Source organism: Dreissena polymorpha, chromosome 16 (assembly GCF_020536995.1).
Source record: "Dreissena polymorpha isolate Duluth1 chromosome 16, UMN_Dpol_1.0, whole genome shotgun sequence".
Classification (NCBI taxonomy): Eukaryota; Metazoa; Mollusca; class Bivalvia; order Myida; family Dreissenidae; genus Dreissena; species Dreissena polymorpha.
This window is the reverse complement of record NC_068370.1, coordinates 3,889,945-3,907,103: the sequence shown is the minus strand read 5'-3', so window position 1 is coordinate 3,907,103 and position 17,159 is coordinate 3,889,945. Positions and strand designations below refer to the sequence as shown.

The following is a 17,159-nucleotide window of genomic DNA, read 5'->3' as shown; positions in this document are numbered from 1 at the left end:
TGGGCCGGTCAGTGGTTGGCGCTAGGCCGGGCCTTGGTCACCGCTGGGCAGGGCATCGGTTACCGCTGGGTCGGGCAGTGGTTACTGCTGGGACAGGAAGTGGTTTTGATAAGGGCGGGATTTTGTTTGCATGGCCAAACGTTGCTTATCTTTGACTGTAAATGTTATTTTATTGGGATAATCAAACTGTTGAAGACTGGTGTAGATCGGATAAAAATTAAAAAAACATAATGGCATTACTTCGGAAAACAAATGGCAAAAACTCCGGAATGTGTGGCAGAATATGGCCTTTTTGTTGGCGTCTGGTTAGATTATTTATAAGATCTGATGGTAATACACAAACTTTAAAAGTTTGGCAAAGGGTCCATTGAAAAAAGCCCGTATTTTCAAAATCGGACATATTATGCAATATTTTGTTGTTTTGAATAAAATATCATCCGCGAAAACAATCCAAGACACGGTTATAAACAAACTTTGCCAGTTTGTGTTAAAGTAAAGTCTCTACTGCAATTATGGTTCCTTATTTTGGACGGTTATGTACAAAGACAGTGGCCGGTAGGGTCATTTGTTACTCAGGTAAGCTATACGATTGATTTTATATTTTGGATCTTTACAGAGGTTGAAAAGTGGTTCTCGATAGCTAAGTCCCCAGGATACCAGTACATGGTATCCAGAGAAAATCAGACATATGAAGTGTGCAAGACGATTTGCTCTAGGACCTACAACGGATCTCTTGCTAAGATGCGAGCCGATTTTGTAGAAAACTTGAAACCCGCGCTGATGACAAATTTCACGTATAAAGCATGGACAGAGTGGGAATCGGACACAGCATGTCATATCATGAAAGTTACACCAACGGTTGTAAGATCATATCCAGATATCAACTGCTCCCATCCGGCGATCTGCATTTGTGAAAAATTAACACCAACAACAGGTAACACGATACACAAATAAACCTAACATAAACAAAATAATCTTTAGTCACACATTTGTGTCATCCATTTGAACAAAAAATCAAAGATAATGCTTTATTTTATTATTGTGTTCCTGTTATCATTTAAATATGCGAAGCCTTAATTTATTAAATATGTTCTTAAAATTATAATTTCAGGTCAAGTTTTAAAAGGAGCTATAACTTTTATTAAATGAAACATGGTAGTTTGTAACTATTAAACATGTTCAAAGTGCTTATAGAGAATACTAGGTTAGCGTTGAATACAGAGAAGTTTATGTTGTAAGGCTTAGAACGCCGGGAGCGCGAGCCTTGACGAGCGCTTTCGGTGTTCGAGCCGAGCAACATAAACTTCTCTGTATTCAACGCTAATCCTAGTATTGTATTTATCCCATTTGATTTTTTTTTTGTAACGTGACATTTAACATAAATAGATCTAATAACCTTAACAATAATTTTAATTCAGTCTTAAAAGCGCTTAAAATCTAACGAATGAAACCATGCGTAGTGATATAAATGTTTTTGTTCTGGTACGCAAAATAGTCTTTAAAAATTCACACACAAACTGTAAAACAACTAAAAATATTACCGTATGCCTCGATTCAATTTTACGCAGTATCCGAATTGTAACACATTACGACCGCAAAAAGATTTTACTTTACTATAATTCATTTTATTTTCGAAAGAAAATGATCAAAATCCAATATGGCGGCGGTTGCCTCCTGACAAAATGATGTTGGCGTCCATGTTAAAATCATTTCCCCGAGAACAGGGAACGACAAAAGTACAAAAAAAGCAAAACACGTTCGAACTAGTATTTTACCTTTAATTATCCTTTAAAATCCATCTAATAATCCATTTAACTCAATAATTGACGATTTTGCATCTAGGGTCTTTAATTATTATTTTAGCATTATAGTTAAACAAAGACCCTTATGCCATCCTATCACTATATTCAAATGAGTTTACGAACTCAATAAACTTTCTTCCTCGTTACACGTTACGTCATGTACTGTACATTACTGCTGTTAAAATGAACCGGAGCAGTTTATCAAATAATAGCCGTTGGTAAACTCGGTTGCATTTGCAGATTTCTGCATTCAAACATAATTATGTTTAAACTTGCACAATTTTTTATTTGTCTATGGTAAATGCGCTTATTGTACAAGAAAATAATTTAAGATATAAATACACAGAGTATGAAAACATTCCATTACACAACAAATAAATGAGTGTATAATACGCCTGTACAAAATGGGACGTTCCGAATTCCATTGTGGCGCTATTTTTACCATCTTATACTTTACACAGCTCTATGCCTAACGTGAATTAAATCGGAAAGCAAATATTGCAGATTATTTATGAATTGTGCGATATTTGTATGGCTTGTTGTACATTCTTAAACCTCAAAAGTATGTGCATGTGTTATAAACAATGCACATAACACGAAATAAGAAAAATGTGATAAATTGACAATTAAAATTTGTCGATATTCAGTACATGTACATGTGAAATAAGTTGCGTTTATAATAAATCGTCAATTTATTTTTATTTATTTTTTTTTTGGGGGGGGGGGGGAGAAATGATGCAATAAGTATTATTTTCAGCCGATTCATCATTATACGGATGGCGAAAAATTATGTCATATGACTAGATTTAAAGGTTGAAGGTCGTATAATTTTGAAGCTAAAGTTTTCTCGCATTTTAGCGCATATCGCATGACGTCATTTGAAAAGTAGTCCTTGCACGCGACAGGTATATTCCACAGTGTTGAAGACAGGCTAGTATATTCCACAACGTGTTATACCGTCAATGTCGCGTTGAAAATGGGATAAAATACATTACTATGTCAGTCTTTTCTTAGTTAGTTTGACAGTAGTCTCGTATATTATTCCACTTTGATAGTAAAGTGCATGATTTCTATTTGTAATTAAAGATAGTGACATATTTAATGTCTCAATAAACTGTTTCAGTAATCACAATATAGTTAATTGAACTTTAACATTTATAAGATTAAAATAGTACATAATTCATCTAAAATACTCGTCACAGCTTTCAACATAGTCCTGTTACCTTATATTTTGACCCATCTGACAAGTTTGAATTTTTTATTGAATATAAGAGACAGTATATGTTGCATGCTATCATTAACCTGGAGTACAAAGGGACATAATTCTGCTTAATTGCAAGTCAGAGTCATGGGCCATAACCAGGGGCATCACATAGGTTATACATTGATATACAATTAAATATATAATAAAACATGAATTGTATAAAATTTCCAAAAGGAAATGTTATCCCAGCCATTAAAAAAGATTATAAGTTACACTGGAATCGCATAAGATATAAATTATTAAAAAATTAAATTTATAATACAAAATTTAATCATATAAAAGCTCATAATAATACATTAATTATATATAAATTATATATTATAAAAAAATCCCAGCCGTTGAAAATATGTTTTTTAATAGTGTTATATACTGAAATTTAATTAGTCCGCTTGTACTGAAAACAAACCATTATATGAAACTGACTATATTATGGACTACAATAATAAGCGTTTATGAATTGGAGAAATGTAAGCCATAGTCGCAGTCTTTAATGGTTATATTTAAGCAACAATGGGTACAACAACAACACCACAACCATCCAGCATGATCAAAACAATGCTAACAACAACAACAACAACTGTTACCTCGCATCAAGCAGGGATTCCAGTAGCAACATCCAGTGGAACTACTCCCAGATCTTTGGACAGATGTGAAGAGAAGGGCTCACAGTGTCAGTAAATGTTATGTTTCACATAAGATAATACACATTTGAATATATGTTAAGTATTAAAGTGTAGGTAGGTTTTAATGTGCCCGAAAAAAAAGATAAAAAATAATTTTGACAATGTGGATAATAAAGTTAGAAATTGTAATATAGATGCCTAAATGAACAATTTGCTTACAATACAAATAAAGGGCTTTGAATAACTTTTGAGTACTAGAAGTTTTCCATTCATGGTCTTTGATCTTGATGTTTTTTCTTATAGTGTTTGGAAGTTTCGACATTATTCCATACACATATACATAACCACCTTTCTCTTACATTGGAAATAGATTACAACCAACCGTCTTGAAATGCCAGTCATGAAAATCCATGCGATTCTATACATTGTCTTGAAATGCCAGTCATGAAAAGTCATGCGATTCTATAAAACTTGTATTTGAGTCGCGCTCTAGAGGCTTTATACATTTGCGTAAAGTATTGTCCGTGATTAGCCTGTGTAGTCTACACAGGCTTATCAGATCAGGGTCGACGCTGTAAATCTTAAATATATTTAGATCTTTGAAACGAAATACAAAACATGCGGTATGTATGACCCAGATTAGTCTGTTCAGTCCGCACACTTAACGCGCATGTATTTAGTCCTGTCACTTAAGCACATGTATTAAATCCTGTCACTTAAGCACATGTATTAAATCCTGTCACTTAAGCACATGTATTAAATCCTGTCACTTAAGCACATGTATTGAATCCTGTTTTCCCAGAGCGATTATTTGTTCAGTTTAAACATTCTATACATAGATGGTGACGCCACTACGTTATTGTCACCTCTATACTAAGACGAATCACATTTTCCTGGTTTGAGGAATTATGCTTCCGCCAACGTAGTTCTGCGTAGGAATGAAAATGTTTATAATAAAGGAAAAATCTTTTTTTTTTCTTGTGTGTTTAAAACAGAATGTTGTTTAAAGAAATGTTATTTAATTTTATTATTTTATTTATTTATTATCTTTATTTTTTTTTCTACATCCAACACACCTTCACCAAACACAACAAACACAGCGCAACACACATCTACATCCAACACAACTGCACCAAACACAGCGCAACAAACATCTACATCCAACACACCTGCACCAAACACAACAAACATAGCACAACAAACATCTACATCCAACACACCTGCACCAAGTTCAACAAACACAGCGCAACAACCATCTACATCCAACACACCTACACCAAAAACATCAAACACAGCGCAACAAACATCTACATCCAACACACCTACACCAAACACAACGCACACAACGCAACAAACATCTACATCGAACATACCTACACCAAACACACCAAACACAGTGCAACAAACGTCTACATCAAACACACCTACCACTCTCACTAACAACGCAGCGCTACAAACAACCGCATCAATCCCACCTACTAGAACTTCAATCAACACTGAAAGTCGATGGATTCGGGACAATCTCATTGAGTATTTCGTCAACTACAATAACTTAACACTCTCCGAAGCACGGGCATTCTGCAAGATGTCAAACGCGACGCTGGTTGCGTTTCTGGACGCATATCAGTACTTTAAGCTTACCGGCAGACTTAAACTTGAAGCGGCTGGATATTGGATCGACGGTAAGACGATAACTTCCAGGATTTACCCACGAAATAATTTTTTTTTTCGGTTTGTTTACGAGTATTTTCAGTCTCGTTGCATTTGGAATTTATTTTGATGTCGTTATCTTAAGTTGGTTAATTGTCAATTATCAAAATGCCAAAAAATGGAAATACAAATAAAATTACCATATAATTGTTTAAACTGTAAATTTGAAAGAGTTTAGTATTAATAGCATTTTCCAAACAGATACTGATCTGTAAACATGATTACAATATAATATCGTTGCAATAAATGTCCATTATGAAATCGGAATTTAAAAAATAAAATAATTTCTCAATATATGTACTGTAAAAGCATAGTAAAACATGTATTAGACAAAAGTGTATACATCTACTGAAAACACTTATAACAATACTTAATATTTATATATTTCTTGAGTGGCAGGTAAATACAAATATATTTTGAAAACATCAAAATATGAAATATTAATTCAATAGATTAGTTGAAAATATTATGTTTTTACCCCAATGTTCCGGCATGTATTTCAGGCGCCATGCCTGTTGACAACTCTACGTGTCTGAAGTTGAACACATCTGAAGGCAGTCTTCAGTCAAGTGACTGCAGTGAACTGGCCTACAGTATCTGTAACAGATTTGCATTCCAAAACAACATTTCACAGGTACACAAATGCACTAACACTTGAGTGTGTAATAGTTGGGACAAGTATCCGTCAATGTTGCAGTAGGAAGGTGTAAACAGAAATTTTATTTAAAAGAGCGTGCATTACTCACTTATTTTGAATGCCATACATGGGTCGTAAAAGTGCAGCTCAAACTGACCTTAATAGTGTAATGTAATTAGTGAAACACGTGCTCAAACAAAAAAAGAAGGTTTGATAAATTACAAGCGTGAAATTTATGCTAATTATGTTAATTAAGTTCATGCAAAACAGATTAATTTTGTCGGACTATAATAAACACATCATATTGTCAAATCGTACAGAAAATAACAATGTATGCAAGTTCATGTAACCGACCAATCGAAATGTATATAATTTTATAAGAAAGATAGAATTCATATCTTATTGGCTCAGAACAAGATTGTTATGCTGTGTTTTCTTATTCCCTCATAAAGGAAAAATATTAAACTTATAAATTATGTTTTAATATAAATAAGAACTGAAAACAATAAAAAAATATTAATATTAATTAGTTATTTTCACTAAATATTATAAAAAAAATATATGAATTAACCATCTTGTCCTACAAAAAAATGGGACATATCTAAAAATTTCTTTAAACATTTATTTAACAGAATCCTATATCAAACTAGCCTGAAGACTGAATATCAACTCTTATATCGATCTCATATCAAGAATGAATATACTTCACAGGTTCTGGAGCGACCAGAGTTTGTTGAGATGATTCGAGAGATGACAATTGTGAAAAACATGACGTCAATGGCAACGAGAAAACTGACGTCTGCTGAAGACAAGAGGACCGTTGCTAAGGTCGGCGGAACTGTCGCCATTTGCATAATGGCGGGATTATTCTTGATTATCTTCTTGAGCGATTGTTCGCGGATACTGAAAACACTTTTTAAGTAGAATGACTTAATGCCTGTGCATAAATAAACAGGCATAAATTATTTACGAAGAAAGTGCTTATTTCTCTGATTGCATGACTGGTAGATATGCAGTTATATAAATAAAAGATAAGTGATTGAATGAATGTTGTTTTAACAATGTTATATCCATGCTTATAGTATTTTGTGTATTTATATGTGTATAGTGCATGCATTTGTAGTCTGGCGGTTTCTAAAACACTGAATCAAATTGTAACTAGAAATGGCGCGGCAGAGGCTGACGCGTATCCCCACGCCGCATGTTTGACCCACGGGGCGCCCCAGGGTTGATAATAGGGCATGCATAGTTGAGATTGACCGTATTGTCATAAGATGTGTTCAGTATCAATTGGAAGTAAGTCGGTGTAGAAATGAAGAATTTATAGTAAAAGGCAATTTTGGGTGGGCGTGGTCTATGTGGGCGAGGGCGCCCCATGGTTGGTAATGGGGCCATGCATAATTGAGATTGGCCGTATTGTCATAAGAGATGTTCTGTATCAATTTGAAGTAAATCGGTGTAGAAATGAAGAAGTTATAGTAAAAGGCAATTTTGGGTGGGCGTGGTCTATGTGGGCGGGGGTGCCCCAGGGTTGGTAATGGGGCCATACATAGTTGAGATTGACCGTATTGTCATAAGAGATGTTTGGTATCAATTTGAAGTAAATCGGTGAAGAAATGAAGAAGTTATAGTAAAAGGCAATTTTGGGTGGGTGTGGTCTATGTGGGCGGGGCGCCCCAGGGTTGGGAATGGGGCCATGCATAGTTGAGATTGACCGCATAGTCATAAGAGATGTTCAGTATCAATTTGAAGTAAATGGGTGTAGAAATGAAAAAGTAAATGCAAAATAACAGCAATGGCGCGGCAGAGGCCGACGCGTATCCCCACGCCGCAGGTTTGACCCAGGGGCGCACCAGGGTTGGTAATGGGGACATGCATTGATGAGATTGACCGTAGTGTCATAAGAGAAGTACAGTATCAATAAGAAGTCAATCGGTGTAGAAATGAAGAAATCATAGTAAATGGCAATTTGGGGTGGGTGTGGCCTATGTGGGCGGGGCGCCCCAGGGTTGGTAATGTGTCCATGCATAGTTGTGATTGACCGTATTGTCATAAGAAATGTTCAGTATCATTTTGAAGTGAATCGGTGCAGAACTGAAGAAGTTAATGCAAAATAACCTAAAAACCTGGCCCAACTCCAACCCCCACAACTTTTGACCCAGGGGTCAGATCAAAATTCCAAATAGTGCAGGGTCGCACATATGCTCATAGCTACCATGTGTGTAAGTTTCAAGGTTCTAGTGCTTATAGTGTAGGAGGAGATGGTGGCCAGGACGGACGGACAGACAGACGGACGGCGGAGATAACCACAATATCCCCACGCTTTTCAAAAAGCGTGGGGATAATAACATAGAATTAATGAACTGTTCGCAATGGGTTGATTACTGAGTTAAAATATGACTGAGCCACGTTGTGTCCTCAAACCCTTTTTAAATTTTCTTTTTGCGATACTGATACACAGCTACAATGTGTTAATTGAGAATGATTGAGAATGTCTTTAATTGCCATTAAAATGAATATTGTGTCTTAAAGGTATATGTGTATGTTGATGTTTAGTGTAATATTGCAGTGCCTTTGGCCTTCACTTTTCCTTGGACAAAATACAGCTTCGCTTTCTTACAATGCAGATCTCATTCAATTTTCATCAGCAAGAAAATAAATGACCCGCACTCTAGGGAAATGAAGCTTAATGCACTAGCAGAAAGTTTCGTCCCAGATTAGCTGGTTAAGTATGCACACGCTAAATCAGGGACGACACTTTTCGCCCAAACTGTTTTTAACATTAGAAAGGTGTTCCTTAATACGAACAATTCCATACACACGGAAAATGACGCCTCTGATTAGGATGTGTGTAGCGCCGTTAAATGTCGCATCGCCGTTATATGTCGTAGGCTACGAGATTTGTCGCAACGTTGACGATAAATGTCGCAAGGAACGATAAATGTCGCAAATCCTACTGACGATATATGTCGCAACTTTAACGATAAATGTCGCAAAAATTTCAACTGCCGATATATGTCGCAACATTAACGATAAATGTCGCACATCTTTGTAAGTCTTATTAAAAACGAAAACTTGAAGTAAAATGACTGAAACTTTACGGTTAGATTTAGATTACCCGACGAGGTTCTTTGAGCCGACTTCCACGAGAATGGTCAGTTTTTAGTTAGTATTGTCCGAAATGGTCAATTGTGGTCAGTTTTTTCCATAATTGTCAGTTGCGGTCAGTATTGTCCGAAATGGTCAGTTGTGAACAATATTGACCCAATCAATTCTTATAATTCTTGGCTCGAGTAGCCAGTTGTTTATTTCCCTGTGCTAAATGGACTGCTGTTATCACTTTCCGCCTGAATTGCATTTTTGCTTAGAAGAGACTTCCTTGAAATTAAAAATACCATCAAAGCGGAAAGTGTCGTCCCTGATTAGCCTGTGCGAACTGCACAGGCTAATCTGAGATGACACTTTACCCACATGCATTAAGCCCAGTTGTCTCAGAACACGACTCAATTATACCCTGTTTTGTTAGTCAGTTACGGTTAACGGTCCAGATACATCTTCAAGAGCTATGTTGTGAGAGAACAATCTCCACACTTCCTGCCACGCATGTCAAATTTAAACCTCAATGTCGAGCGAAATGATAAAACAAATCTTTTTGAAAACACGGTGCAATTTTATGCCACAATACATTATTTCCTTGATTGCAGCTAACCTATCAATCATTATTGCACATCTTAATAAGGAATAATATTGCATGGTGAAAACAAATTAAAAATATGGATTTATAATGTTTCCGGAGTATTTCAGGTTTCCGTCAATAATTAAGAAGTGAGTGTTTTGATTATGATTTGCAGAAATAACTTAATGAAATTGTTGTTATCCGACAATGACTTGCGAGAATGATTTGCGAAGTTGATTAAAGTTTTGGCAGCGTGTTTGCGTTTTTTTCTCACTTTTGTTAAATCATAAATACTGTTTCCATCAACACTATAAATATATACTGGAAAAAACGTTTGGCTTAGTTAAGATTCTGCAAAAATCCTTCTTAAATCTTGTTGATGCTTTATTCATATTTTTTTTTTGTTTCTTGCAATGGGTGGTTTAATTATTCTTAAACAGAAGGGTAATATAAAAGCAAATCAAGATATTAAAAAAAATAAAAAACGTAGGATTAGCTCATTGTTAAACTATAATAACTTAACTTTAAAATTAATTCGCTAATTATTAGCTAAATATCGAACCTTATGAAAAAAAATAAACTGGCATACCAATACGTTTCAACAATACATAAGAAAAGTTAGTGACGCTGTGAGTATGCAAGTTTAGTCTCTGAAAATATCGAACAATTGCTGTCATCTTCAAAAGGTGTATAACAGGCTAAGGCAAGTAACGTGTTCCTTAAGTCCACCTTAGACATTATTATTGCTTTAGACACTTCATGGGCTGGTACATTAACCATGTCGTGAATGGTTTCGACCAGGAAATAGCGTGTCACGGCAATGGAAAGGCTTTAAGTGATTTGGATTTAATAGCGATATCGTTATGCACGAGAGAAGGATGGCCACACTTGTAAGCCTAACCTGAAAATAGAGTTTGTCGATTAGTATTTTTTTTTCACTTTAATTGTATATTTATTACTCTATTCATACAGTAAAATGTTATATTTATTTGCAACCAATAAAAATGCAAATGGTTTATTATCCCTACGCATTTCGAATAAAAAGTGGGGATTATGTGGTTATCTCCGCCGTCTGTCCGTCCGTCCGTCCGTCCTGACCACTATTTCCTCCTACACTATTATCACTAGAACCTTGAAACTTGCACATATTGTAGCTATGAGCATATGTGCAACGGTGCACTATTTGGAATTTTGATATGACCCCTTTGTCAAAAGTTATGGGGGTCAGGGTGGGGCCGGGTCAGAGATTTTCCTGCGACCGCGATTCGAAAAAGGCTCATTACTACTGTGTCCCTTCATATATTGCTTTCATATTGGTATACATGTGTATCTAAACAACACCATTCGCATACAATTGTACCCCTGTGACCTTGGCCTTTAACTTGAGGTAAGCATTCAGGTTTCGAAATCTGCGACCGCGATTCGAAAAAGGCTCATTACTACTGTGTCCCTTCAGATATTGCTTTCATATTTGGTATGCATGTGAACCTGGACAACACCTTTCCATGCGCATGAAATGTTTGACCCCTGTGACCTTGACCTTGAACTTGAGGTCAGCGTTCAGGTTTCGAAATATGCGACCGCGATTCGAAAAAGACTCATACCTTCTTTGTCCCTGCAGATATTGCTTTCATATTTGGTACGAATGTGTATCTGGGCAACACCTTTTCATGCGCATGAAATGTTTGAACTTGGGGTCCGCGTTCAGGTTTCGAAATCTGCGACCGCGATTCAAAAAAAGCTCATAACGTCTGTGTCCCTTCGGATATTGCTTTCATATTTGGTACGCATGTGTATCTGGACAAGACCTTACCATTCGCATAAAACTTTTGACCCCGAAGACATTGACCTTGAACTTAGGGTCCGCGTTTAGATTTTGAAATATATTATGTGGTTATCTCGGCCGTCTGTCCGTCCGTCCTGGCCACTATCGCCTCCTACACTATTAGCACTTGATCTTTACTTACACACATGGTAGCTATGAGCATATGTGCGACAATGCACTATTTGGAATTTTGATCTGACCCCTGGGTCAAATGTTATGGGAGTTGGGGTGGGGCTAGGTCACAGATTTTCACTCATTTTTTATGTCATATTTTACATTAACTTATTAATTTACTTCAAATTGATACTGAACATTTCTTATGACAATACGGTTAATCTCAACTATGCATGGCCCCATTACCAACCCTAGGGCGCCCCTGGGTCAAACATGCGGCGTAGGGATACGCGTCGGTCTGTGCCGCGCCATTTCTATATTTGATATATATTCATGTGTCAAGATTATACGGTCCAACAAGCGAATGCTTTTTATGTTAATTCCCATATGTACCTATAGCTCTGTCATTGCCTGTCATAACTGCGGTTCAACAAAGAATTAAACGGAATAAAAAAATATTCGACGAAATGCTGTCGAGAAATGTAGGCAGTATACTTTTTACTGATTGGTTGGGGTATACAATAGAGTATATGAGAAGTTAAGGGATGTCAAATGCCGTTCGTTCTTATAATATATTTTAGTTTATAAAAACGTGTATCGCGTGCAGCGTATATCCATCTGAAGCATTATTATTGCAGCTGACTCTTTGTTAGATGGTTCATTAACCCCGTCGTAAATGGATTCATCCAGGATATTGTGTATCACGACAACATATTCAAACTTATTTTTCCCTTAACCGTACTATAGTGAATATATCCATCGGATTAATGAAGGAAGTGATGGTCAAAATTTAGTTGTGCTACTTAGTTCTTTGATTAATACTTCTTGTAACTATTAATAAAAGGCTGTACGAACCAAATACACTTTTGGTTAATGTTTATATATAAAATGGCCCTTTTATCCGGCTAATTATTTTTAACGATAACTTTGAAAGTGTGTTATAATGCATGTAAACGTATTTAATCAGTCAAAAAAACTCTATCTTCATCACAAATTCTAGTTAAATATACAGAACGATAATAATCAGAATATGTCTTTTTAAAAACGGACCTTCATCACTTCTTAAAAGCAGAATGTTGTATATTTTTCGATACAAAACCTTTACTTACACAACTGAAGATTAATATGATACTGAATTATCGATTAAGAAGCGCGAAACAATGAATGTAAGTAACATAAATCTTAATAGGCAATACTCGGTTATTATATATTTAAGGGCTTACTGGTTCTTTTTCGGTTACACCTCAATAATATTTTCCAATGCAAAAATTGTCGCTGCTGGTAACTGCTTTTGTTTTAATATCAAAATAAAAATGAAAATCCTTTGATTTAGTGGATAAGTCAAATGCTGTCTTTAATACACTCTGCATACAATTGTATTCGTTTTACATAGATTTCTACATGTTTAAACAATTCTATTAAATAAATGGATACATATCGATAGACACGGACTCATACAATGAAGCAAAACTGCTGGGAACTGCAATTGCATTCCTTTTCTGGTTCCATACCTTTTATTTGTTAATAATGAAATATTACACCTTAACGTACTTTCATCATATCTGTCCACGAAAGATGAGATAATCAATTTGTCGACTATTATATGTTAAAAGACCAAACGCATTTGCACCAGTTTTGAATTCATATAACGCGTACATTCGATTAGTTTTTATATTAATTCTAGACCAAAACACTAACAACGCTGTCGGTAAAACATTCAATTAATACTTCGCTCGGTAATTTTTGTTCCACACAATATTTAATCAATAATCATACTACCATTTAATATGCATTTGCTCCAAACTGACAGCAAAAAATGAGATATTTATCAAGGGACATTAATGTATTCTTTTCATACTCGCTCAACGCCAGTCTGTAGGTGTTATCGACATTAATAATTGCATAATAACATTACATAAAAACTAACATAAAATATTCAATACAATTTTATCGTTATTTGTGTTGCTGTAATAATGTTACAGTTTTATCACATCTTACAACATTTGGCCAATCTTGATAATTGTTTTGGGTTAACCAACCCTTGGCATTCGATTTTAAGGCCCCAAATATGCACATTTTAATATAAAAAAATCTTGGCTGATTTAAGGGGGGGGGGACGCACGCCGCTTCCGCCCTTCTAAATCCGCCCTTGCCAAGGTCCCAAAATGTTTAGGGGAACACCAAAACGACACATTTGTTTCACAACTGTGAATATTGGAAAATAATCTGGTGAAAATAACATAAATGGAATAAAGAAAAATGACATAAATATATTTCGATTTCTATGAAGAATTGTCGTTTGTATCTTTTTGTCAATGACAACAGTAATGCATGTGTCGCTTTAGAGACTTTTTTCAGCTACTGAACTAATCTTATCGCCGTACAAGAATATTGAGTGGACACAGACCCTAGTGCAAGCCTTTCTTCAAATTTAGGTAGGAAAATCGGATAGCATGTTCAGTTAACTGGTAATTACGAACGACACGGAGTCCTTGTCATTTGAGCCTGATTACTGACGTTGGGTGTAAAGCCGTTCACAGAGTAAAGTGAGCTGTATTCGGCGATAATTTGACTATGGGTTTAGTATCTGATGCATTGTGCAGCTGAACGACCACCCGTTTAAGAAGAGAACCCGTAATTCCTGGCAGTTTTCATAGAAAGGCATTTTCCTTTGCCGGCCCCATAATTACCCAAAGAGCTGAGCACAGAGGTTGGGACCAGAGGTCCCGGTGTGATCCTGGATCGATGATTCTATCCAAGAACATTCGCCTTCTATCGCTGATTCAAATATGGCAAAGCTGTCAGTCTCCAGCAGAAATACCGAGGTATTCACATGTTGTTCTACCCAGTACCCAGACGGTTCCTGTCAGACTGACCTTATATAACCAAACTTGTCGAAACGGCCTTAAACCCAAAGCAAAGACTTACGGGCCCCTCGCTTTTCCGATTTCCGACCAATTTAAAACAAGGATTTTGTCATTTTTGACTACAGCTTAACGTTTTTGGTCGAAAATGAATAAATATGACCGCTTCGGTCGATCTTCACCGCAGCTGACAATTATGGACAATACTGACCACAACAGACCATTTCGGACAATACTAACTAAAAAGTGACCATTCTGGTGGAAGTCGGCCCAAATAAACCTCGTCGGTTAATCAAGATCTAACCTTAAAGTTTTAGTAATTTTTACTTCAACTTTTCATTTTAACATGACTAACAAAGGTGTGCGACATTTATCGTTAATGTTGCGACATATATCGGCAGTTGAAATTTTTGCGACATTTATCGTTAAAGTTGCGACATATATCGTCAGAAGGATTTGCGACATTTATCGTTCCTTGCGACATTTATCGTCAACATTGCGACAAATCTCGTAGCCTGCGACATATACCGGCGATGCGACATTTAACGGCGCTACAATGTGCGGTCTGTACAGGCTACTATTGGACGATACTTTTCTAAAATTATGCAATTTTATCTTGATAATCTTTATGACAGCACCGCTTTCTTTCGATGAATAGCTCATTCAACATCAATCAACAAGAACCGTGTATTCCCCGGACATTGTTTGAAGTGTTCACGTCAAATAACTAAGAACCGTATATTTCCCGGACATTGTTTGAAGAGTTCACGTCAAGTAACAAAGAACCATATATTCCCCGGACATTGTTTGAAGAGTTCTCGTCAAATAACTAAGAACCGTATATTCCCCGGAAATTGTTTGACTTTACGTCAAATAACTAAGAAACGTATTTTCCCCGGACATTGTTTGAAGAGTTCACGTCAAATAAATAAGAACCGTATATTCCCCGGACATTGTTTGAAGACTTCACGTCAAATAACTAAGAACCGTATATTCCCCGGACATTGTTTGAAGAGTTCACGTCAAATAACTAAGAACCGTGTATTCCCAGGACATTGTTTGAAGAGTTCACGTCAAACAATTAATCTTTTATTCATTCTCAATAATCTGTCAAGGAATTATAAAATATTGATCGAATCAGCAATATCTAGCTATTCTATTTAAAGCCTGGGAGCAATAACAAATTCCTTTGCGAACCAGCAATTTTTTTTAAATATAATACCCGTCATATGTCGGCTGTTTGTATATGGATTTCCTGTTCCAATTTTGTAAAACATCACTAAGCTTTCGTTATTGATTACTTAAAAATCATAAGCAAACACTGCTGTGTGAGAACTGTAGCATTTCAGATAAATTTACATGACTGAAATTTTCATATTAAAAATCAGGCATTGATAACAAGTTCAGTTGGTATACTGGGGATATCCGGTATTATTTTAACATGAATTTTTACATCCATATTTTAATAATTATTACAAAATCTTTCCAGACGACTTATTATTGTTTTCCTTATTAAAAAATAGAAGTAAACATGATACAACATTAAAACATTAAACATAATATCATATTTTTATAAGTTATCTTTTTTTAAATAAACTTCCTTCTTCAATTGCAAAGATAAGTGAAACCAACGTACGCCTGTGTCGAACTGGTTCCGTTATCTCAAACTCATTCATATCTACACAATACATAACGGCCAATGTCCCAACTACCTTCTTCCACAAACAGTTCATAAACAGTCCTCTCAAAATCTTAGAACGCGGACGACTAAACTATTTCATCAAGAAGAACTTGACTTTATTCACGCTCGTTTCTACCATCTGCTATTTATCTATTGAATTCCTTACAAATTGATATCCGAAACATTGACACCATTTTACAATTTTAATCTTCACTGAAGCAATTATTTAATATTAGCGATGAGAATCCACAGTACTTTTATACCGGATATAGAAACTCATCAATTTACATGCCCGTTTAAGAAATAATTGCAGCAACTTTAGGTCTAACCCTTTTTCCATTATGTATGTATGGACCAAATGCATACATTTGTATGAATGTCATGCTTTTTGGAAATAAACTATGTTTAAAGTAACTAGTTCCTACATTATATTGACAACCCGGTCAATGGATCCTACATTGGTTACTTCAATAAGATGTCAAACGTAAAACATAGTACATGCCTATCAAGATATCTACTGTAATTAGCCGACCATTCAACATACCAAACTTAGTAACATTTAGCCGATTATCAATATTTTTTGGATAGCAGCAACTGCTTAAATGCTGTTAGCGCTTCACACTCATATATTACTGAGTCATAATCTATCTTTTCGCGTGTGAGGGATGATTTGTAGAGGAGAAATAGGCTAGTTTAATCGGACCCGTAACCTTAGCCTCTTAGCATTCTCATGATCTGTATATTTCTCAAGTCCCGCTTTGCAAAATATTTGAAGCACTGAGCGAATGTATGTTTCTTATAAAATCACAATCCTAAAACTTGCATCACTATTTAGAAATAATTTTGGCGCCGTCTAAATGTACGTCCATATCGTGATCATTTTCGTTGCCAGACAACACACTTGTGTTTTTAACCGGTTATTATTTGAATTCCGTTTCGGCATCCCATTTAAGAAAGCGCATT

At 35.7% G+C, this 17,159-nt stretch overlaps 1 protein-coding gene across 1 annotated transcript; it reads left to right on the top strand.

Annotated features, from left to right (window-relative positions):
* The first annotated feature begins 3,576 nt into the window (after window positions 1-3,576).
* Window positions 3,577-7,038, top strand: LOC127862748 (uncharacterized protein DDB_G0280205-like). The gene is made up of 4 exons (XM_052402003.1): window positions 3,577-3,736; window positions 4,790-5,371; window positions 5,903-6,033; window positions 6,748-7,038. Exons 1-4 carry the CDS (start codon window positions 3,577-3,579, stop codon window positions 6,958-6,960), a joined length of 1,086 nt encoding a protein of 361 aa, XP_052257963.1. The 3' UTR covers window positions 6,961-7,038.
* Window positions 7,039-17,159: the final 10,121 nt, after the last annotated feature.

Bases quoted from the DNA above. Each gene is read 5' to 3' on its own strand.
- LOC127862748 (XM_052402003.1), top strand. From the start codon at position 3,577: ATGGGTACAACAACAACACCACAACCATCCAGCATGATCAAAACAATG. The intron at 5,372-5,902 runs GTAAGACGATAA...CATGTATTTCAG, and splicing joins GGCTGGATATTGGATCGACG to GCGCCATGCCTGTTGACAAC. The intron at 6,034-6,747 runs GTACACAAATGC...TATACTTCACAG, and splicing joins TCCAAAACAACATTTCACAG to GTTCTGGAGCGACCAGAGTT.